Source organism: Tursiops truncatus, chromosome 11, assembly GCF_011762595.2.
Source record: "Tursiops truncatus isolate mTurTru1 chromosome 11, mTurTru1.mat.Y, whole genome shotgun sequence".
In the NCBI taxonomy this organism is placed as follows: Eukaryota; Metazoa; Chordata; class Mammalia; order Artiodactyla; family Delphinidae; genus Tursiops; species Tursiops truncatus.
The window spans coordinates 62,486,629-62,511,615 of record NC_047044.1 but is presented as its reverse complement, the minus strand read 5'-3'; the positions used below and the strand labels follow the sequence as shown (position 1 = coordinate 62,511,615).

Here is a 24,987-nt window from a genome sequence, read left to right as displayed (position 1 = left end):
GCCACACTTGCTTCAACAGGTTTTTTGCTTTTTGTTTAAGAAAAAAAATTGTGTTCATTTATATCGTATCTACTAGTTTATAACTCCTTAAGGTCAGGACTCAATACGTGAATATATTTTCAATGGAAAATATTTTAAAATACAGATAAATAAAAGTGCCCCTTGTCACTCTGTCCCACCCCAACACCCCTTCCCATTTCCCTACTCAGAAATTGCCTGTGTTAACAGTTTGGTGTATTTTTTCTACCATTTTCAATGTGTTTACATGTACATAAAGAAATATATGCTGATTGAATTCTCTTTTTGCTGGTCTCTTCAACTATTCAGAGGCCAAAGACTCAGGAGAGAAGGACTAATGGGCAAAGCTTGGGACACCATAGCTCTCCCCACCCTGTGTTAGTCAGGATCAGCTTTGGTAGCAGGGTTATAGCTTGTCCTAATAACCTTATTGGAGAGAGAGGACAATGAAGGAAAGAGACCAGCCACAAGGAATACCTCCATAACTGCATGAGCCACAATTCCTTATAATAAATTATTACCAGCAAAGCCATGTTGCTGCTAGAAAGTTTTATATTGTTTCCTAAAAGTCTTTCATAGAAGTCAGTTGAGCGAAAGCAGATCCCAAATCTACTTTTATAGGCTTAGGGCTTGTAGCTGAACTCTTTTTGGTGAGATCTGCCCTATGAGAGACCTTGCTGAACTAGAAAAAACAGAATTGTATGCCGACGGCTGAGGTGAAGGTGGTACAGATAACCCTACTGTGTACTGCCCTATGCCAATTCATAGGCCCCTTTTTAAAAAAGCCATTTTCTTTATCTCTCTTAGGTTACGTTCCAAGTCCTAGGAAAACCCTCTCTACAACTGCTTTTAGAAGACTCATCTTACTGCTTTAAAACTTTGTGGCTCCCATGACCTACCAGCTAAAATTTAACTCTTTGGCCTGACTGTCAAGGTTCTTCACAATCTGGCCCCAAGCAACCTTCTTATTCTCATCTCCTGCCACTTTGATCCAACTGCAACAGATCAGAGTTCCCTGAAAATGCCACATACTTGTTTTTACATTTAAAAAGTTTTTAAAAATGATGAATTATTCCAAACTTATTGAAGAGCACCAGAAATAAAATTTCATACCAAATCCACACCCCCCCCCACTCCATAAAGATAAGCACTATCCATCCTGCAGTTGCTGTATGTTTCTGTATGTCTACTACAGAAGTACCCTAGATATATTTTTGGGTTTAAAAAGTACTGTTGGGCTTCCCTGGTGATGCAGTGGTTGAGAGTCCGCCTGCCGATGCAGGGGACACGGGTTCGTGCCCCGGTCCGGGAAGATCCCACATGCCGCGGAGCAGCTGGGCCCGTGAGCCATGGCCGCTGAGCCTGCGCGTCCGGAGCCTGTGCTCCGCAACGGGAGAGGCCACAACAGTGAGAGGCCCGCGTACCGCAAAAAAAAAAAAAAAAAAAAAAAAAAAAAGTAATGTTAATTGCATCAAACGGGACATATTCTTTTGCAACTTGCCTTTTTCATTCAACATTATGTTTCTGATATTTATCCTTCACACTGGTTGATTTTATGTGTCGACTTGGCCACGGAAGGCCCAGACAGAAGGTTAAATAGTATTCCTGGTACACCTGAGAGGGTGTTTCTGGATGAGATTAATATTTGAATCTGTACACTGAGTAAAGCAGCTTGCCTTCCCCAATGGGTTTGGGCCTTATCCAATCCATTAACAGCCTGAATAGAACAAAAAGGTGGAGTAAGCTCATACAACTCAATGTAAAAAAACAACCCAATGGACAGAAGACCCAAACAGACATTTTTCCAAAGAAGACACACAGATGGCCAACAGGCACATGATGCTCAACAGTGCTAATCATTAGGGAAATGCAAATCAAAACCACAATGAGATATCATCTCACACCTGTCAGAATGACTATCATCAAAAAGTCCACAAATAACAAATGTTGGCAAGGATGTGGAGAAAAGGGACCCCTAGTACACTGTTGGTGGGAATGTAAATTGCTGCAGCCATTACGGAAAACAGTATGGAGGTTCCTCAAAAAACTAAAAATGGAAATAACATATGATCCAACAATTCCACTCCAGGGTATATACCTGAAGAAAATGAAAACACTAATTCGAAAAGATATATGTACCCCAATGTTCATAGCAGCATTATTTAAAGTAGCCAAGATATGGAAGCAACTAATGTGTCCATCAACAGATGAATGGATAAAGAAAATGTGGTGTGTGTGTGTGTGTGTGTGTGTGTATATATATATATATATATATATATATATATATATATATATATATATATATAAAATGGAATATTACTCAGCCATAAAGAATGAAAATTTGCCATTTGCAACAACACAGATGGACTTGGAGGGTATTATGCTAAGTGAAATAAGGTAGAGAAAGACAAATACTCTATGTTGGCACTTATATGTGGAATCTAAAAAATATATACCTGAAGCTGATATAATATAAATCAACAATACTTTAATTTTTAAAAAAAGATGGAGTAAGAGGGCAGTCTTTCTGTCTACTTGACTGTCTTTGAGCTGGACACTGGTCTTCTCCTGCCTATGGAGTTGGACTGTGACTTACACCACTGGCTTTCCTGGTTGTCAGGCTTTTGGACTCAGATTGGAACTATACCATCAGCCTTCCTGGATCTCCAGCTTGCTGACTGCAGATCCTGAGATTTCTCAGCCTCCAAAACCATATGAACCAATTCCCTATAATACATTTTTTAAAAATTTATACATAAATATATATATGTCCTACTGGTTCAGACTAATAGATCCGTATTAATAGGAAAACTTAGCTCTTCATTTTAATTGTTGTATAATATTCCAATTACATGAGTAAATCAATTTATTCCATTCCTCTAGTGAAAGATCACTGAGTCTCTTCCGCTTTTTCCCTCTTATTAACAGCAATGCAATGAGTATCCTTGTACTAGTTTCTATAAAAGACCAATTACTAATATTTAGCTTTACTAGTTGTGAAGTTGCTTTTCCAAAGCAGTTATGTCAATGTACTCTCACCAGCAACATTTCCTCATTCTGTTGGCGTCAAGGGGTTTCTATTCATTTTAATTTACATATCATGGATTTCCAGTAAGGATGATCACCTTTTTATTGATTATCCATTGGCATACACCCTCTAGGAATTACCTATGCATATCCTTTGCTCCCTCCCCCTCTCCTCTTCTTGCTATTGGGCTTTGTCATTTTTAAAATTATTCATACTCTGGATACTTGTATTTTGTTAGTTATATGTGCTGCAGGTTTGAGGAAATCTTTTGGAACTTTTTTATTTGGTGGGGGGTGCTGGTGGTAGTATAAGAATCCCACATCGTCTGCATCATCATGTACAGGTCTTTCCAGAGCAGTCCCATAGATAATTGATCTGAAATCAGTTTTCCTGCAAGTTCTTACCTGGGGATGGGGTTGGAGGTGTGATGTTTCCCAGACCACACAGGAAGTATACATTCAGGTTCTCAGATTCACATGAAGTGTGGGCCCAGAAATTGAGAAAATTCTCAGGAGCATCCTGACCCCACAAGCCCAAGCATTCAAATTTCTTTGCTTTCTCCTTTTGCCAACTGTGTGAATTTTTGATAGCTTCCCCCTTTTGCTGTTGCTCTTTCCGGGTCCCAGCTTTAACTGGAGGTCTCAGTTTCAGCTTTCTGCATGGGGCCACAATCTTGTCTCTTGTCAGCATTAAAACCCAAGTCCTTAGGGTATATTCTCCTCTCCCTTCAATAACTGCATCAGCTGTTTTGCCTTCTGCTCTCGTTTTCAGTACCTTTGCATCTTTTGTGTCCCTTTCTTGGAAGCTCAGCTGTGCATTAAAGAAAAAGAAAAAAACCACCACAACTTCATCCACCATTCCTGAATGTTTGTCTCAGATTATTTTAGTCTACATTAAGACAGAACTGATAGCTTTCATATCCTCCCATCTCTTCCAAACATAACACCTTCCTATTCCTGTTTTCCTGGCAAAGCTCTACTCATCTTTAATGGCCCAGCTCCACCTTCAACTTTTCTCCCACCTTGCCAAGAATAATTTAGAATAGTTGTTATCACATTGTATCATTTTTTTTTCCTTTCCTAACTGCAGTCTGAGATCTCTGAAGTAGAAACCAGATCTTGTTCATCTTTGTGTCCCCAGCTTCTCTGCCACAGTGCCTATCATAAAGTAGGCACTAAATAAATATTTTATTGAACTGAAAATATCTTCCTGCAGGCATACTGGACCTAAAGTCTGAAGAACTTGGTTTAAAATCAGCATACTAGGACTTCCCTGGTGGCGCAGCAGTTGAGAGTCTGCCTGCCAATGCAGGGAACACGGGTTCGAACCCTGGTCTGGGAAGATCCCACATGCCGCGGAGCAACAAAGCCCGTGAGCCACAACTACTGAGCCTGTGCATCTGGAGCCTGTGCTCCGCAACAAGAGAGGCTGTGACAGTGAGTGGCCCCCGCTCACTGCAACTAGAGAAAGCCGGCGCACAGAAACGAAGACCCAACACAGCCCAAAATAAATAAATAAAATTTAAAAAAAACCCCAAAAAATCAGCATACTATCACCCACTAACCAAACTCATATGATTATTTTTAGGATTATGATAATGCGAAAGCTCATGATACATGATAGGCAATCTAAGATGTTTGTGTTTTTTGAACGACTTCTGAGACTCAGTTTTCTAACTGTGGCAGACTGAATTTTTCAAAGGTGTATGCAACCATACCTCCCGTTCCCCATGCTCTTCTACAGTGACCTCGCCACTGCTTCAAGAGGTAGAATCTATCTCACCACCTCCTCGTATCTAGGTGGTCCCTGTGACTACTTTGATCAACAGGATATAGTGGAAGTAATGTGTGCCAGTTCCAGTCAACATTCTCTTTTTTTTTTTTTCTGGCCACACCGCTCAGCTTGCAGGATCTTAGCTCCCCTACCAGGGGTTGCACCTGGGCCACCAGGGAAAGCGCTGGCGGCTCTAACCACTGGACCGCCGAGGAATTCCCCCAGTCAACATTCTTAATGGTCCTAGTGACTTCTGCTCCCTGCATCATGGAATGCAACCACCTGAGCAAAGCCCAAGGCATGGAGAGGCCACGTTTAGGTACGTTAGTTGATAGCCCCGACAGAGTTCCCAGGGAACAGCCAGCATTAACTTCTAGCCAGACCAGTTAATCATCTTTGACATCCAGCTCAGTTGAGTCTTTAAACTACTCCATTCCCGGCTGCCATCTGACTGCAACCACATGAGATATTTCCAACTGGGCTCATTCAACCAACCAAACCATGAGAAATAATAAATTGTTCTTTCGAGCCACTACGTTTTCAGGTGGTTAGTTACATTGTAATAGACAATCAGAACATTCATTTATGGAATGGGGATAACAATCCCTACTTTTACAGCAGTGTTCTGAAGTTCACTTTTTGATGTTGTGAAATCATCTTCAAAGCAGTTAAGCACTATACAAACATGTTATCTTTTCAATAAATAATAAAGTTAAAACTCTTTTACATTCAACAGAGGAGAGGTAATGCCTTGCTTCTCTTACAAATATTCCTAGTTCTTGGGTAGGGATGATGGGTCTGCATCTAACCTGCTCTGCACTGATTTGGGGCCTTCCTCTCAGGCATAAAACCTTCCCAGGCCATCTATAAAGCTGGCCTCATGACAGTCTTGCTGCCCCCCCCACCAACCCCCCCCCCCCCCCCCCGTTAACACTATTATCTTCCGGCTCTGTATTCAAACTCCCTAGCAACCTCTCTCTCATCTCCCACTCCAGCTATATGCATATAGTTCCTCTTTAGAACAAGACCCTGTTCCTATAACTGACCCTAATCTCAATTCACTCATCCAAGGCTAACTCTAATCAGTCTATGCCTCTGGCTAAATGCTTCTTCAACAACTATTCTTCCTCATATGAAGTCTTGGGAAGTGTTACAGTATAGTGGTTAAGAACAGAGACTCTGAGTTTGATTCTTTACTAGCTGTTTGAATTTAGGCAAGTTAACCTATTTTGCTGTATTTTAATCATATGTAAAGTGCTTAATACAGTACCTGGCATGTAATAAAGAGCTATGTGTTAGCAATTATTACTTTAATTATTATACCACTTGGTTGCATCTTTTGTCAGATTAACTGGGCCAACTAATTCAGATTGTATTTACAAAGCAATTGTTCAAAAGGCAATATACATACCTTGTCTGACTTTCAAAAGCATTTTCATTCATATTTCATAATTACTAATTTATTCAACAATACGGCAAATTGAGGAACTAAATGTAAGACCCTAGTCTTTTAGTCTTCCTGACTAGCTCTGACCAAATAACTATGTAAGACTTTTTAGAACTTAATTTTTCCATGCCCTATAGTAAGTCTTTTTAAAATCCAGCCACTCAGTAAGTTTAGTAGAGTCAATATCCCAATGATGTCAATGAACATCAAATGAGTATCTGATTCTTAGAACAATAACCTACTTCTTTCAATTTTTATCCATCTCCCTAACAATGAAGCACACCATATGTCTTAATGTACACAAGAGCATCTGGAAATATTTTGGTAATCTGAATATTCACTAAATGGAAAACTATTTTAAGAGATGAATACTACTATTAGTAATTTTGCCTTGACCTCAACTAGAGAAAAATCTAGATTAGGAAGACTTTTTCTCCATAGGCTAAAAGAGAAAAACAGAACTAAAAGAGAAAACATCTGCTTAGACTCACTTATTGCAATCTTAAGATGTTAACTGGCAGTCTCTGTATTCAATAAAATGGGAAATACAGGAAATACTCAAGGTGTCTTAGCTCTTCAACCACAGCCTTTGTTGCTTTAGTAATATACATGCTTTCATCTGCTCAGTATTTTTTCTTATGGTCACTACACATGTTTATTTTTTCTTAAAATATAAAGCCCTAAAATGCAGGCGCTCTCTTTCCAGCATGCACAGAAAGGAAAAACTTGGTGTCCAATGGCCTCTAGAATCAGACGTGAAAAAGTTCTTAATTAGATTATGGGTTCAGGGGATTGGGGACAGAGTGACTAAAGAGGTTGAGACAGCAGATGAGGGTTGAAGCACTTTTAATCACAGAAGAGTAAACAATAGTATAAACCGTTAACAACTCACCCAGTGGCTGTTGTCCTCCAGCCCTCAGCTCACCTGTTCCTCCCACCCCCCAACTCCCTGCGTACCACTGAATAAAGAGCAGGGTATCTATCAGCAGCTGTCCATCACTACCAGGTGGCAGGAAGGGGACCTAGCTAGGGGCCACAGCAATCCTGGCCATCCATTCATGGTTGTCTGTTTCTATATAACGTCGTGTGAAATATTCCATCTCCAAAGGAGGAACAGTGCAGAAACCTGGAGTGAACTTAGCTGCTCCATTCAGATGGCCAGAACTTCAAGAGCCATGGGCAACAAGGGAGGGGACTCTCTGGAGCCAGCATAATTCAAGATGCAGCCAAATCTGGGATTGAGGTGGGTTCAAAGGGGACCAGGCTTGTGCTCCAACCTAGGCAACGAAACTCACACATATGCACAAATGCATATGCACATGTGCACACATATGCACACACGCACGTGCACACACAGAGCAAATAACATTACTGAAAGAACCTGGAGGCTATTAAATACAAAATGGCAGAGTTTTTTTAAAAAAGTGAAAATATTTGCTTCTTTGATTCTCCTCAGTGCCCTGCACACGCCCTAGTCACAGGAGTGCAGATGCGGGGAGGCCCAGAGGAGTAGGTTGCCAGCAGCCCTACGAGTCCATCTATGCTGAAGTCCCCATACCAACCACCTTACTCTTCAGCCAGTAGCTGCCTCCCATGTGACCATTCACCCGACCGGCACCATTGCTGGAGCTGCGGCCACAGGGGCCTTTTGTGCTACTGGTCATATCTTCTTCTTCTGAGCTGCTTTCCACATCACTGCGATCATCCTTAGATACCTGGGTGGGATGAGGCCAAAGGTAGAAAAGGTAAGGACAGAACTTTTCTAGAATCATAAGACAGACAAAGCCCACAGAGCCCATGTTTGGGCATTGCTCCCAATCTGGCCTACTTTCTGGTGGCACCTGACTCAAAATACTATCTGGACCACAGAGACTGTTGTGAATATCCTTTGCCTGCTTTCTGGGTTTCTCTCTCATCATCTCTAATTCTGTTCTGAATGGAATAAGTAGCCATCTTGGTAGAGGAGTTTATCTTTCAGGAACAGCCTAAAAGAGCTGAAATCATTCACCCAGTTGTGGTTTAGGTTTGAAGGAAACTCCACAGACACCCTTTCTCCTATTGTACCTCAAGAAAAGAAAAGGCCAACACAAACAATACATATGGCTATCATCATTGCTTCTATCTTCTGGTGGTGTGGCCACTGCAGTTTTGGTTATCCAGAGTTTTGCTTTATCCCCAAAGCTGATCCACAACTGGGCTCTTCCTGGGCTCAACTATTGACACCCTATGACTAGGGTCATAGGGTGTTGATAGTTACTTCTCTTGAGCAACCCCAAGATACACAGTATGGTGAAAAGAAAAGTAGACTGGCAGTCAGCGAGTAAAAAATCCCAGTCCCAATCATGCTACTCTCTATGAATCTTTACCTTTCAACCTCAGCTTTTTGTTCTATATTTTCAAATGAAGGATTTGGATTACAGCAGTGTTTTTCAATCTAAACTATCCTGCATACCAAGCACAGTATTTCAGATTCTCTACCGTGGACCATAAAAGTAAAGGAGAAAAACCCAGTGAAACCTATGTCAGACTTTTGCCCTCCCGAACTGAAGGATAATAAATGTGTTTTTTTTGTTGTTTTTGTTTTTTTAAAGTAACTAAGAGAAGGGGGTGAGAAGGAAACAAAACTACAATTGCTATTGCCAAGGGGTGGGGGAATTGCTTTGGTTAGCTCTAAGATTCTATGGTTTATTATAGCTATCGACCTCTGAACCCAGATGAACTGATTATCTGATCTTTAGGAAATTTCCACCAGAGGGCAGTGTGTCTAAATTTGAGGGAAAGGGAGGCTCAAAAAGGAGGGGGGCAGTGGGTGGGTGGGAAGGAAAGGAAAAACAGAAAGGGGAAAAAAAATGAGTAGACTCTAATCTTGCCTCAATTTAGGAAAAAGAACCTGGCAACTTGAGCTCCATTCAACAATGGCCCAACCTGAGCTCCATATAAAATGGCAGAGTTTTTTAAAGAAGTGAAAATATTTTCTTCTTTGATTCTCCTCAGTGCCCTGCACACCCCCTAGTCACAGGAGTGCAGATGCGGGGAGGCCCAGAGGAGCAGGCTGTCAGCAGCCCTACAAGTCCATCTACGCTGAAGTCCCCATACCAACCACCTTACTCTTCAGCCAGTAGCTGCCTCCCATGTGACCATTCACCCGACTGGCACCGTGGCTGGAGTCAGGAGAGATACATGCTCTGATACAACCCAGGGAAACAGAATGGAAAGCAGGAAGGAAGAGAAACACATTCAGACAGACATGCTTCACTGAACACCAGAAGCACAGATACACTTACATGCAAGAGATGAAACTGTCCAGCTCCCACCAGGCATAGAAAAAAGGAAGGAGGTGAGAAAAGAGTGGAGAGTACAGAGTCTGGGTCTAATCCCTCCTGGATAGGTCACCTGGTCAGGAAAGAGCAGGGGAGAAGAGAGATGTCCAGTAGCTACAGCAAGATGCACAGGCACACTAAGCAAGTTCTGAAACCAATTGCAGCCATAAAGAATAGCGACACAAGGGCTTCCCTGGTGGCGCAGTGGTTGAGAGTCTGCCTGCCGATGCAGGGGACACGGGTTCGTGCTGGGCCCGTGAGCCATGGCCACTGAGCCTGCGCGTCTGGAGCCTGTGCTCCGCAACAGGAGAGGCCACAACAGTGAGAGGCCCGCGTACCGCAAAAAAACAAAAACAAAACAAAACAAAAAAAGAATAGCGACACAAGGGATCATATATTCCTGGGAAACATTCCATCCCTTTGTCCTAGAGTCAGTGTATCCTCTACCAGAGCCCCTCCCCTTGGGATTGTGTATTGCCGAAGGCTGAATCCCCAGCCCGCAGGCTAACACAGTCTGACTGCTTCAGAATTTGCAAAATTCAGTTATGAGTTTTATCACTGAATGATCTTTCTTTATGCTTTTGGGCTCTTGGCATAAGATGGGTATTTGAAACCCTAAAGACCTATCTCACTTAAGACCCCTGCCTCATACAACAGTAAGGTGAGATCGGTACTTAGTCCCTTACATAAACCATATCTTGAACATCACAGTGTGGCCATCTTGGGGTGGCTTGCGACTTACCAAACTACTCCTAGGCAATCTAACATCTCTGCTTTTATACAGTGTATATCTTGGAGCTCTGCATATGATTTCCTTTGAAAAAAGGTTCCCATGCTAAAAACAAAAATATGAAATCCACCAAGTAGGTAGGTAAGGGGTAGGAAATGGTTGAGGTCATCTCCAAACCTAATCCTGTTTATTATTTTACAATGGTCATTCCTAAGGGACAGGAAGAAGGCAGATTCTTCCTCTGACATCTAAGTCATGTCTTAGATGGCTAAACACTCATACTTAAAGAAAAGATGGAAACTTTGGAGCCCTAGGCTCTTTGCTGGGTAATACCTATTTTCCCACCCAGCCCCAAAGAAAGAAGCCATCTTTCATCCTCACCTTTCCTCGGATCAAGGCTTTGAAAGCAATTCGTGCAATTAGGTAGGACCAGATGACATGCAGAACCTGTAGGATCAGGAGAAGGCCATTGAAGAGCCACCAGGACGGATAGGGCCCGATCATCTCCCAACTCTCAAAGAGGGTCGTGTTCAGAATCCTGTAAGAGGGAGGCCAATGGTCAGATTCCAGAGTCAAAGCCAGACAGATAGGGATGAAGCTGAATTCCCTGGAAAGCAGAACCTTGTGTTTTCTCCCCATACCTTCTATCAGTTGAAGTTCCAGAGATATTCATCCACAGTGAGAAAAGAATAAAGAAAGGGGCCCATGGAGTTTTCTATCTTTAGGGATAAGGGAAGATATAGAAATCTTAGCAACTGATAGAATAAGTCGTATTATTAATCACTTCAAATATACAGAGTTTCACAAGTTTGGGACACCAATTTTAATCATAATCCTAGGAATTACTCAGATCCTCAGGCACATATAGGACAGCTGGTAGCTGATTCCCTCAGACTAAGGAGAATCTCCAACCCACAGAGTCAATGACTTTGTATCATAAAGTAGTGAGTGTAGAAGTGAGAGTGGTGTATGTGTGTGTTGGTCAGGGTGGGAGACAGGGTATAGAGCAGGAAAACAAGCAAGAGCCTGAGAATTTTGTAATCAGTACAAAAGAAGGCAAAGGAATTACTTAGGCATAAAATGAAGACTGCTCCTCAGAGATGAGTCAGGCGAGCCACAGCTAAGTGAGTTGGATGCTCTCAGTCTAGATTACACCTCACTAGAAATATTGTGCAAGGGAAATGAGGTCCTTTGAGAGTCCATAAAGGGTCAGGTTAGGTCAAGGAAGAAGCAGAGCAATATTTAGGGTTAGGGAACCTTGGTGGTCTGTTCCCTCAACTGGTGAAAGGTATCACCAGTTTATGGCTACGTATCTACCATAGCTCCACAGCCCTACCACTTACCAGAATGGATAGATTCCTAGACGAGTCACCACAAAAATAGCACTGAAGATCACAAAAAGGGTGTCACAGAGACGCTGATACTTGGCATAATTGGCCAGCTTGGCTGCCTGGAGAAAGGAAGATAAGAATTGAGCTGGGGAGAAAGCCAGTTCTCAGGAGGGAAAGTAAAGAAAGAGGAATAGTGAGGAAAGGGGGGTTGGGGTCTTACCTCCAGCAAGAAGTCTGAGGCATCATGTAGACACATGACCAGAGTTCCCACTCGAACCATGTTGTTGATGTAGGAGAAGGTAATGAGCCCAATGGTGGCCAAGTGATGCACAAACATGATCAGGAAGTCCTAGGAAGGAATGGAAATAAAACAGGCAGGTAAAGGCAAGGCCATAGAGCTGCTGGCCAACTCAATGTCCTGCATTGTTCTCAGAAGGTCTTATTCCACCCCTTAGAAGTTCCATTTTGTTTAAATTCTCCCTCAGGGAGCTGCCTAACATTTGACCCAAAACTCTCTACGTCAATGACTGACCCATAATCTACGTTAATATAGCTCAAAACACAGAAAAGAACAATTTTCTTTGGTAGTTGCAGAACATGTACAGCTTGGATGCTGAGCTGACACTTGGAAATAATTTCCCAGGTGGTAGTCAGGCATACAAGCCTTAGACATTTCAGATATCCTTGGAAGTCTAAGACTCTTCTGCTTTGATGAAGGAAATTTCAACCAAAGGGACCTAACAGAAAGGGGAGGTTTGTGAAGGGGGCAAAGCTAAACTATTCCAAAACATTTCAGAGACATGCTAAACAATCCATCTTACTACAAGCACTTCCTGCTTTCAGATTTAAAGCTCAAACTTCCCCTTGGGTTCAAATGCCAAGGTTAGCTCTGGAGAAATCTCTAAATACCTGAGTTATCAGACATATCTAATAAATACTTCCCAGCCCAGTGAGGGAGAGAGGGTGGGAGAGGGCAGGTAAATCTGCATCAGAGAAGCAAGGATATAAAGTCTGTGCTCTCCACAGAGACAGATACAATGGTACATTTTAGCTCTTGAGTTGGGGATGAGTTTACAAATACACGTTCTAGAATGTTTTAAAACCAACATATGTATTACAAACCTTTTTATATGCGTCATGTATTAAAATAAAATTTTAGTAAGGAGACCTGTGTCTACTAATCATAGGAGGGTGAAAGGCATCTGAATTGTGTATCAAGCTTCTAGGTTACACAACAACTAATAACCCAGATCAATTTCAATCCATTCCCACAAAGGCTAACCCTGATTTTCCTTACCAAAGATAACCACAAGTTAGTGATAGATTAGGGTTAGAGCTGCTGGAACTGCATTATGTCAGGTGGACACCAATAAAAGGTGAAGATTCTGCCCTTTCTGTCTGCTTATAAAAAACTTCAGTCATTTCCAACTTTGCCACTCTGTGGGCAAGTCAACTCACTTCTCTGAATCTTCGTTTCCTAAACAGTAAGTAAAGGGTAAACTAAATCATCCTAAACCCCTTCCAACTGACATTCTTTAAGTAAGTGGGGTCACCAAGAAGGGAGAACAGAGAGGGAACAAGGGTCCCTAATGCCAAACAAAAGCCAGGTCTAGCTTTTCTGGAATCAAGGCCTTTCCTGGATCAGGCCTTACTATCCCTACGTTCTGAGCTTAGGAACTAAGCTCAGACTAAGTTTCCTGAGCTTTGTATATGTAAGAACCTTGGAGAAAATGAGGAAAAGGGTATGCTTCTTAGACGGTTAACTGTTTTCATCCTGGGCTGCCCTGAATGCCTCAAATATACTTCATCATTAGTCAGGTCTCACTTCTGAGAACATTACAAAGAGCTAAAAGTCCCATTAAACCTACTTTCTCCCTCTTTTGTGGTCCCAATCAGGGCAGAGAATCTATCACAATGACAATAATGATGATAGCTGCTGGAAAGGAGGATGCAATAAGTCAGGGAGTTGAGGGAGCCAATGTCCTTACCTTTCTTTTAATGTCTGTAAACTGAGAAAACATAAGAGACCAATAGAAAGCCAATTCCATGATATAATAGTAATAAAGCCCATTTGTGAGAGGCTGGAAGAGAGAAAGTAGTAGTTAGAATACCAGCTAGTCAAAGACTCATTCCACCTCCCCAAATTTCTCCCTCTCAGAGGAGCCATACCGCAAATTATTAAATAACCTTCCTCTCCATCATCTTCCAAGATCTGCAATAGCTAACAGACCTTGGATTGGTGCGGAGACTTAAACCTCTTCCCTTCCACATACACATCTTCAGCTCTCATCTTTCAGAGATCAGATAAGGTTAACACATACTATAGCACAACCAAATTAGTGTGTCTAGAATTCTGGGCAATTAGTGCTTTTCAGGGGATTAAATACACTGAGGCCTTTCTTTCTTCTACTCTGTTAGCAGTCCCCTGACATTTTTCTACTATGGACTAGAACCATAGTAGAAAATCTTGAGGGATTCAAAAGGGACACATGAACCAGAAAGCACCTCATTAAGTGCCAGGGAGCTGTTTTTCTTTCCAGCCCAATTAGGGTGAATATAGGAACCTGGAACAAACAGATCACTGGATTTCACTGCTTATGGGGACCCCAAAAATATATACCTGAATATATGACTCAAAGAGACTCAGTCCCTAATCCCTCAAGAATCCCAAGGAAATGTGCTATCTTCCCTTAGGACTGGCAATGTACTCTCCCCAACCCCATCTTACACACACACATAAGACCCCTGTCTTGAAAGGGCTCAGATCCTACCTGATAAGGGTAACTGTGCCAGCATTGTCGGGTGTCCCAGAACCAAGGCGACTAAGAGAAAACAGATAATCTAAGTCAGCCCTTAGAATTCTCCCCTGGCTCATCTATATAATCCCTTTCTCTCTATGCTTGGGGCAAAAGAGTTGGGAAAGAAAAAGGAATCCCTCTTGACAGAATTTAGGGTAACTAAATGGCTAGACTTTTCTTCTAGAACAAGAAAGTGTTATTACAAAGAGAGAAACCATGCTTTGAGGTATGTAAGAGCAATGAGAGCTCTAGGATAGTTTCTGGAAACATCACAACCTGGAATATATAGGAAACTGGCAGGCAGGAAGACAATGATTTCATTTAATAACTGAGAGCGAGATCTCCATGCCAAAGATTCACAAGTCAAAAGTAATAATCTCTAATGGAGTTTCAATTAAGTCCATTTCATCTAAGTTGTTGAATTTATTACTGTTAAATTGTTCACAATCTTGTCCTATTATTCTTTCAATGTCTACAGGATATGTAGTGATAGCTTCTTCTTTTTTTTTTTTTTTTAAGTTTTGGCCACACCCCACAGCATGTGGGACCTTAGTTCCCCAACCAGGATCGAACCTGCACTCCCTGCATTGGAAGGCGGAGTCTTAACATTGGACAAACAGGGAAATCCCCGTGATAGCCTCTTTTTCTTCCTGATACTGATAATTTGTTTTCTTATTTTTTTCTAAGGGTTTATCAATTTTAATTAAACCTTTCAAAGAACCAACTTTTGGCTTTATTAATTTTCTCCATTATTTGTCTAATGCCTATTTCATCGATTTTTGCTTTTTCCTTTCCTTTAACTTACTTTGGGTTTACTTTGCTCTTCTTTTTCTGGATCTTAAAGTGAAAACTTAGATCATTGACTTTAAAGCTTTCTTCTTTTCTAATATAAACATTTAAAGTTATAAATTTCCTCTTAAGTATGCTTTAGCTGCATGCCACACATTTTGGTATGTTGTATTTTCAGCATCATTCAATTCAAAATATTTGCTAATTTCCCTATGATTTCTTATTTGATCTTCGGGTTATTTAGAAGAGTTGTTTAACTTCCAAATATTTCTCTAGATATCTTTTTATTATTAATTTGATTTCTATTTTAATTCCATATGGTCAGAGAACATATTTTGTAAGATTTCAATATTTTAAAATTTGCTGAGACTAATTTTATGGCCTAACATATGGTTATCTTAGTTGGTGTTCCATGTACATTTGAAAATAATACATATTCTTCAGCTGTTGGTGTAGTGTCCTATAAATGTCAATTAGGCCAAATTGATTGACTGTGTTGTTTAAATCTTCTACAACTTCAGTGATTTTTGTCTAGTGATTTAGTCAATTATGAAGAGTATTAAAATCTCCAAATATGACTGTATATTTGTCTATTCTCTTCCTTTTCCCTTCTTTCTGCCTCTTTATGTTTCATGTATTTTGAAGCCTCAATTATTGCATTTAGAGGAAAATAGTGTGGTACAGTGAAAAAAAAAAACGGACTCATGAATCAAAAAGCCTGAAATTCTTCTTTGACTCTGACAATTAGCTGAAAAGCAGGAATAATACCTGTTTTACCCACTATAATGAGTTACTGACTTGATTTCTGTAATGTCTCCTCCTTGAAAGAACAGGACTTTTGTCAAGTGCTTTTGTAAACCATCACGTACTATGCTGATTTAATTAATTTTTTTATTATTAGCATTATTTATGGGAGAAACAGTAGAGTCATGAGGTTACTGATGTCAGGCCCCAGACAGAAGACAATCTATTTAGCTTATCACAAGAAAAAAAAAAAAAAATCACAAGAAAAGAAGAAAAGGGAGTAAGGGACAAAATCTAAAGGTATTTAACTCTTATCTCCAGGAATGTAGGTATGATTAGAACCCAACAGAGAACCAGAGAAAGTTCAGACTCACCGACCAGAGAAATCTAACTCCATAGCAGAATATACATAAATAAAAAGTGAATCTCCACCTGGATGGGCAAGAAGTAGAAGTTAGATAAATATTTACTCAAAAGAAAGTCTGTGAAGTAAAGAAGTCAAGAGAGCAGATTTGGGGATAAGACAGTTACTGGTAAGAAATTAAGTTCCCATAATAGGGACAAATACTGTTACCGAAAAAACCAAAGAGATAAAAATCTTCCAGCCTCTGTTTAAAATAGATTTCCACAAGTGTATACTGTCTTTAGTAAACTTTTCTTCCATATTAGACTCCCTGATGATAGTGCCTATTATTTTTTTTTGCATGATAATGAGAAATACAGCACTCGGTGTCCAGAGGATAATCAGCAAAAATCCAGTGAAATGGATTATAGTAGGTATGCATATCTACCTATGTAAGTGCCAGTATAGGAATTCATTCCCAATTTATTTGGGAAAGGGGAACAAAATGGAACTACATCTAGCTTAGGGGCAAGCATGTCCAAGAAACTAAGGGTGATCAGGCTTCCAGTTCTCTTCTTCCCAGCCTATAATAGAGTTAGCCCTCCACATCTATTGACTGTTATCCTAACAAGAGAAGTGATTTCCAAAAAGAAAACCTTAGTCCAGTCATACTCCACCCTTCTCCTCACTCCCCACCTCCTTCTGCACACCTACATGCTTTCACAGAATTTAGTGAGCGTTGGGGGCTTGTCCTGATTCCTCCGATGGCGAAACCAGCATTGGATTTTTCGGACATCCCAGTCCAGTTGCTTTGACAGGCCCTCCAGCCTTTTTTCATCAGGATACTGCAGATGTATGACCAGAGTCAGAACATCCCTTTTTCTTCAAACCTCTCATTAAATCCCTTTGACTAGTTGAGTGGCAAAGCGGCAATAACTATAGTGACTTAAGTAATGTTTTTCTTTCCAGGTTTCATCCCCAAAGTCAGTTTTAGTATGAAGTACTATTTTACACATCAAGGACCTTTACCATTCATCTATACACATCCTTGTTTGGTCTTCTCCCTCCAGCCCAAGCTAAGTAAAAAGAGATATTAAAACCCAACCGCAAAGGCTATCAGTACCATTTCCATTTGATTATGCAACTAGGTAATGACAAGAGCTGGAGCAGGGAAAAACAAAATCAAAATATGATGTGTGTCTGGGGGAGAAGGAGGGGTGGTGGTGACTACTAGGCCTAAAACTCAAATGTATGTAAACTTGACTTATTTAAGGGATCCTGGCCCAAAGGTATTTCCCTGAGTGGATAAAGTTTTCCTAATAGCTCTATGGACTTCCCAAATGTGAAAGATCATCCCATCCTATCCCTACCCTTGGAAATACTTGCTCTTTTATCCTCCCCTGCCCTATGGGATAAACTCCCACACGAATCTTCCTCTGTTTCTTTGCCCACTTACCTTGGTAACAGATATGAACACCTTTTCAAGGATGGCATTAGGTTGGGCCTGATAAGGACCACTGTCCTGGATGCCAACATGGAGTGCACAGGGTTTGGCAATAAACCTGTAATGGAGAAAACCCAAAAGCCAATTCTAAAAATGGTTTGCTAAGCATGAAGCAAAGATCCTGATTAGGGGACTGATAAGAGGAAAAAGGGGAGACACTTGGCTCGGAGCCAGGACTTTTTGATTTAGTCCTGGATTCTGCCATTGACTCACTTGAGAAGTGACCTGTTTAAGAAATATTGGAACATAAGCTCTCTTTCCATTTTTCCCTGGCTTCCCTTATCACATCTTGAGCTTTAGAGTCAGAGAGACCTAGATCAAATCACTAGTCTACCATTTACTGCCTGTATGAACTTGGGCAATTTATTTAATCTTGCTAAAGCTCAGTTTTTTCATCTATAAGATTAAGATTCTTGCTACTCAACATAAAGCCAACAGATAAGCAGCATTACTGGTTTTTCCTAGAAGCTTTTTAGAAATACAGAATCTTGAACCCCATCTCAGACCAGCAAAATCAGAATCTGCACTAACAAGATTCCCAGGGGATTCATATTCCCATTAAAATGTTAGAAGCGGGTCTACTTTACATGAATCTTGCAGGTACAATGATATTACATATATGAAGACCGTGACACAAGGAAAGTGCTTAATAAATGGTAATTTTCCTTATATCAGATGATCAAGAAGATCTTAATTGGAGGGAAAGGTAGAACTGAGACTGAGCTCTTCCTAAACACAAATATCCTGGGTCATGGTCACCTTCCTGCCTAATCAAAAGACTATACGGAAATACTTTGAACTTTCAGAAGCTCTGAAGAAAGAAAACTGGGAAACTACGAAGAGTGGTAAGAAGGAAATTACCTATTAGTACTCAATTCTAGTCCCAGATCTACCACTAATAAGTCACAGAAACTTGGTCAAGTCACTTAATTCTTGGGTTTTGGTTTTGTCATCTAAAAGAAGGGGTTATACGAGATGATGTATAAGATTTTTTTTCTTGGGCTTCCCTGGCGCTGCAGTGGTTAAGAATCCGCCTGCCAACGCAGGGGACACGGGTTCGATCCCTGGTCTGGGGAGATCCCACATGCTGCGGAGCAACTAAGCCCATGCGCCGCAACTACTGAGCCTGAGCTCTAAAGCCCATGAGCCACAACTACTGAGCCCACGCACCACAACTACTGAAGCCCACGCGCCTAGAGCCCATGCTCCACAACAAGAGAAGCCACCACAATGAGAAGCCTGCACACCGCAATAAAGAATAGTCCCCGCTCGCCACAACTAGAGAAAGCCCGCACGCAGCAACGAAGACCCAACGCAGCCAAAAAAAATAATAAATTAAATAAATAAATTTTAAAAATAAAAGATTTTTTTCTCTTTCTAAGATTCCATAGTGATATCATTGATTATAACTAACTTATAACTTTTACATCTTTGAAAATTGAGGAATTATTCCTTGGCTCTGCAAGAAAGATCTCTCTGTTCTACACAACCATAGATTTTTATGAGCCTCAGCTCTAGGAAAAGCTTTATGTAGTCACTTTCAGAATAAGTCAAAACCAGTTCTAGCTCTCTTAGCATCTTAGGGAGTCTCGTGATGAAATTATAACGGGGAGGTGTAAGATGGAATGCTCTTGACCTATTTTCTTGATCTGCATTCAAATCCAGAATTTATCTCTAAGGGAGGGACTGAAAACAAGAAACTTTGTTTATTGTCTTCCTCTATGAAAACTTCTTTTACCTTTATCACCAAAGTTCCTGAGCCATGGGGAAACATTGATTCAGATAAAGTAAGCCACATCCGCGACCCATTCTTTTCTCTCTTTTGCACCGGTGGTATAAAAGTTTTATTCAAATGCCAGTGCTAACAGATACTTTAATTTATACTTCCTGGTATATAATTCTGTGTACAAATATTTTAAAGCCCCATTCATGTTTAAACTCCTTGTGAACACAGAGAATACTGTTTTTGTATTTATCAAGGTTCTGTACTCAGTAGTTGCTCAGCAATTGACGAGGAACAGGTCTAGTGAATTCCACCCTTGTTCTGTTGGAGCTCAGTTTGGACGCAGCATTGATCACCATCCAGAACAGTAATTAAGGCAGCCATTCTTGGGACTTCCCTGGTAGTCCAGTGGTTAGGACTCCGCGCTTCCACTGCAGCGGGCGCAGGTTCGACCCCTGGTCCGGGAACTACAATCCCACATGCCGTGCTGTAGCACGGCCAGAAAAAAAAGAAAAAAAAAAGGTAGCCATTCTTTGCTGTTGAGTTGGTGCCTGTATCAGAGATAAAAGCACTGAATCCTCTCTCCCTGTCTCCTCCCACCTACATTAATTGAATGAAGAGGTAGATCCAAGAACAAAAAACTGCCTTTCCAATTCCTACTCTTACTCCCTGATTCAGGCCTCTTCCTCAATGCAGTCAGGTGATTAAAGGCCCTGGGGTTAGACAGATTTTACCAGCTAAGAGACTTTGTGAAAGCTACTCACCTACAGAATGAGGATAATAGTATCTGCTTCACAGGTTTATTTTAAAGATGAGATAACATAATGCATGCCTAACCCAGTACCTGACACTTTGTAAACATGCATTAAAAGGCAGCTATTATTATTTTCACTAGGAACAGATAGTTCAGTGTGGGTACTCCCTGACGGTACCTCCAGCAAAGTGAGAAGAGCAAGAAACCCTCTTTCACACAACAGGGATGGGGTTGTACCCTGATCACTTGGGTGAAGCCAAGATTGCTTTATTATCTAGACCTTGAAGCAGACTTAATATCCTAGAGTTGTCTTAAGTTCACATCCTGCCCTCATTAGTTCAGAGTTCAATGAAAGACATAAAGCTATTGGCATCAAGTCAGTGACAGCTGTAAGACTCTAAGAAAATTTGTTTATTTGACAAATATTTATTGGGCACTGATTTTGTGCTATAGCATGAAGCACAAAACCATATATAAAGGGCTTCCCTGGTGGCGCAGTGGTTGAGAGTCCACCTGCCGACGCAGGGGACACGGGTTCGTGCCCCGGTCCGGGAATATCCCACATGCCGTGGAGCGGCTGGGCCCGTGAGCCATGGCTGCTGAGCCTGTGCGGCTCCGCAACGGGAGAGGCCACAACAGTGAGAGGCCCGCGTACCGCAAAAAAAAAACAACCAAATATAAGGACTTACGATTGGAAAAGAATTTTTTTTAAGTATTTATTTATTTAATCATTTATTTGGCTGCACCAGGTCTTAGCTGCAGCACGAAGGATCTTCATTGTGGCATGTTTAGTTGCAGCACATGGGCTTCTTAGTTGCGGCATGCGAACTCGTAGTTGCCGCATGCCTGTGGGATCTAGTTCACTGACCGGGATCGAACCCAGGCCCCCTGCATTGGGAGTGCAGACTCCTACCCACTTGACCACCAGGGAAGTCTAAAGAATTTTTTCTGTGATAAAAAAATTCATATCAGGGGACTTCCCTGGCAGCCCAGTGGTTAAGACTCCATGCTTCCACTGCAGGGGGCGCAGGTTGGATCCCTGGTTGGGGAACTAAGATCCCACATGCCATGCGGCACAACCAAAAAAAAAAAAAATTCAAATCAGAACTTTGAGAAAGTTCACACCTAGTCATATGTTCATTCTACATCATTCACCTGACATTTAGTATAACTTATAAAATAGGTTGGCCAAACTCCAAAGAGCCTAGCATTAGCATTCATCCTTTCTGTTAAATCAGCTCTCCTCAAAGCATGCCTGGAGACCTCTGAGACCCTTTTCAGGAGCTCTGCAAGGTCAAAATTATTCTCATAATTCTATAGTTTCATAATAATTCTTTTCTCTCTCATTCTCTCATGAGTGTACAGTGGAATTTTCCACAGCTTACATGACATATAGCAACAGATCGAATGCAGAACTGATATGAGACTACAGCTACCAGATATTAAAAAGGCTCACAAAAATGTAAAATAATGCTATCCTCACATTTTTTTTTGTTTTGGAAAAGTAATTTTTCATAAAACGTTAGTTATATTACCAATACAATCAATGTATTGTTATTTATAAGTGAATTAATAAATACAATTTAAAAATTTTTCTATGTTAATTTTGAAAACAGTACATATTGGTAGATATTATCCATATAAGCAAAAACTCTCTGGGGTCCTCGATAACTTTTAATAGTGTAAAAATTCCTGACATCATAGTTTGAAAACTGCTGTGCTGGACGACATCGTCAAACTTATCTTGTGATTTTCTGTCCTCTCCAGTATCAATGTTATCCAAGTTTTAAAATAATTTGTAAGACCAGACTACCCTTTGCCTGCATATCTGAATAAGTAGGCACCTAGTGGTCTATAATGGTAAACTACTCCTTTCCACTTGCCACTCAAGGAACGTAAGTCTAGTGACCCAACCTGATTGTACTGTATCTGTCCTACTCTAGAGAGACCATTTCATTCTGCCCCTTTCCTGTCCTCCAGATACATGGCAGCAGCTGATCTAAGCCTGGGTTAATTAAGATGAAATTACTCACTGCTTTGCTTTTTCATACCAGAGACAAGAGCTATATCAACAATTCTATCTTTGTGACCCACTGTAACATCATTGACGGATGTGAACTATACACAAATATATTCAAAAGTCTAGACCGAGCTTCTCAACTAGTGTGTCATGGAAAGTAACACAGATGGATTATACTTATGTTGAGATACTGCTCTTAGCTCTCAGGGTGGTCCATGGGGTGGGTGGTAGCCAGACACCCTTGTCTGTAGCCTTTGGCCTCATATACCCCACTGTGCATGCACATATTATTTTCTATGTGTGCAGCAACATGATTGGGTTGGGAAGCACTGGCTTAGATCAATTTCTGGAAAAACATAAAATGTCAAAATTGATATATAAAAAAGAAAAATAACCATCAAAGAAACTGAAATAGAAAACAAGATGAAGAAGGGGAAAATACAATAAAAAGAGAAAGGTCTTATCCAGACTGATGAAGATGGTATATCATTAGGTGAAGAGTATTGAGTAACTAAATATTTTGAACCTGAATACTCCCTCCACCACCCTCCACATAGAGAGACAGACAGACAGACAGACAGACACACACACACACACAAACAAACATGGAGAGAAGATAGCTGAGATATTTAGAAGCAAATGCAGAATCCCATAGAAAACATTCAGAAAGTCCATTCCCTTTACAATTGAATTTTTTTTTTTGGCCACGCCACTCGGCTTGCAGGATCTTAGCTCCCCAACCAGGGACTGAATCCGATCCCTTGGCACTGAAAGCGCAGAGTCGTAACCACTGGACTGCCAGGGAATTCCCTACAACTTAATTCTTAATAAACCAATCACATTAAAAAATGTAAGTGGGTTTCCCTGGTGGCGCAGTGGTTGAGAGTCCGCCTGCCGATGCAGGGGACACGGGTTCGTGCCCCGGTCTGGGAAGATCCCACATGCCGCGGAGCGGCTGGGCCCGTGAGCCATGGCCAGTGAGCCTGCGCGTCCTCCGCAACGGGAGTGGCCACAACAGTGAGAGGCCCGAGTACCGCAAACAAACAAACAAAAAATGTAAGTAACTTCTAAGAGTTGAAAGAGAAGGAGAAAGTAAAAAGGACACTCGGGGGCGGAGTCAAGATGGCAAACCAGGAGGATGCGGAATTCCGTCTCCTCACAACTAGGGCACCTACCAGGCACCAGAGGGGGACCACAGACACCTAAAGGGACGGGAGGAACCCCCAGTGACCCGGTAGTGTGTGGGGGGAGTGAAGGGGGAGGAGAAGTGGAGGCCGGACGGGACTGGTGCCCCTGAAGGGTGGCTGGGGGAGGGGAAAACGGGGAAATTGGGGGACCATTGGGAGGGCAGAGGATCAAAAGGGAATGTGGCTAGGTTTCCCCTGCCCACCTCCTGAGATCCCAGGCCTGATCCTCTGCCCACCTAGGCTCCCTCCAGCCCAGCGGGTCCTGAGGGAGTGAGAGGGAGGGAAGGGAGAGCAAAAGTAAAGTCCAGACCTCCAGCACCAGCACCCCAAGGGGTGGCTGGGGGAGGAGAGGAGTTCCTACACCCAGCGGGACCCACCCACGGTTAGGGGTCCAGCGGCGATGGGGGAGACCCTGGGGGAGACGGTGGGGGAGGGGCACGAAGGAACGGAGCCATTGCTCACCCTGTCCACTTAGGCACCAGGAAGCCTGTTGGGCTCCTGGGCCTAATCCTCTGCCCTCGGAGCCTCCCTCCTGCAGTGCAGAGCCCAAGCCCCGCCCCTACACCCCCACCCAGGGCCTCGACTCTACACTTGGAGACCCCCTCCAACGAGCTGGGCCTAAACCCCACCCACACACCCTCACTCAGCGCCCTACCTCCAAACTACGGAACTTCTCACTCCTGAGGCCCTACTTTGGACATGCTGCCTCTCCTCTTCCCCACAGGTCCTAAGCAGAGGCCACGCCCCATGCTTAAACATCACCCACCTAGGCCCCACCCCGTGCTCAAACATCACCCCCCACCCGCCTAAGCCCCACCCCACCATAAACACCGTCCCTGCCTAAGTGCCACCCCAGCCTAAACTCCGCCCCCATGGCCAAGGCTTTTTTTTTCTTTTCTTTTTTCCTCTTTTAGATTGGGGTTCTGTTTTACATCGTTGATTCACTGCTGTCGATTCTTTCATATTTTTATTTTTCCTAATAAATCTTTTATTTTTCTAATTTTATTTTATTCTTTATACTTTGTTATTGTTCTCTCCTTTTGGCTTGTCCCCCCCTCCCCCACCCTTTTTTTTTCTTTTTTCTGTTGTGGTTTTATTTTACCTTGTTGCAGTTGTTTCAATTATAGTTTTATTTTTCCTAATATAATTTTTATATTTCTAATTCTATTTTGTTTTTTCTCTTTCATATTGTGCTGCTCCTTTTTTTCTTTCTTCCTTTTTTTTTTTTAACCGTGCCACAAAGCTTGCAGGATATTGGTTCTCAGGCCGGAGGTCGGGCCCGAGCTCCTGTGGTGGGAGCTCCAAGTCCAAACTGCTGGACTAACAGAGAACCTCAGACCCCAGGGAATATCAGTTGGAGTGAGGCCTCCCAGAGGTCCTCAACTCAGCACCAAGACCCATCTCTATCCAACTGCCTACAAATTCCAGTACTGGACGTCTCAGGCCAAACAACCAGTAAGACAGGAATACAGCACCAC

General features: G+C 41.9%; 1 protein-coding gene across 2 annotated transcripts in view; it reads right to left on the bottom strand.

Annotated features, from left to right (window-relative positions):
* Positions 1–7,095: 7,095 nt before the first annotated feature.
* The window catches only part of CERS5 (ceramide synthase 5), a 35,127-nt gene continuing 17,235 nt past the window's right edge, over positions 7,096–24,987 (bottom strand). Inside the window, exons 2-10 of one of the 2 annotated variants that reach the window (XM_019934464.3) lie at positions 17,778–17,883; positions 17,036–17,166; positions 16,353–16,410; positions 14,419–14,469; positions 13,636–13,728; positions 11,868–11,996; positions 11,660–11,766; positions 10,698–10,854; positions 7,096–7,981 (exon numbers count right to left, since the gene is read on the bottom strand). In XM_019934464.3, coding sequence (XP_019790023.1) covers positions 7,805–7,981; positions 10,698–10,854; positions 11,660–11,766; positions 11,868–11,996; positions 13,636–13,728; positions 14,419–14,469; positions 16,353–16,410; positions 17,036–17,166; positions 17,778–17,883 — 1,009 coding nt within the window. In that variant the 3' untranslated portion in view covers positions 7,096–7,804. The other variant, XM_019934466.3, reaches the window with a different exon arrangement.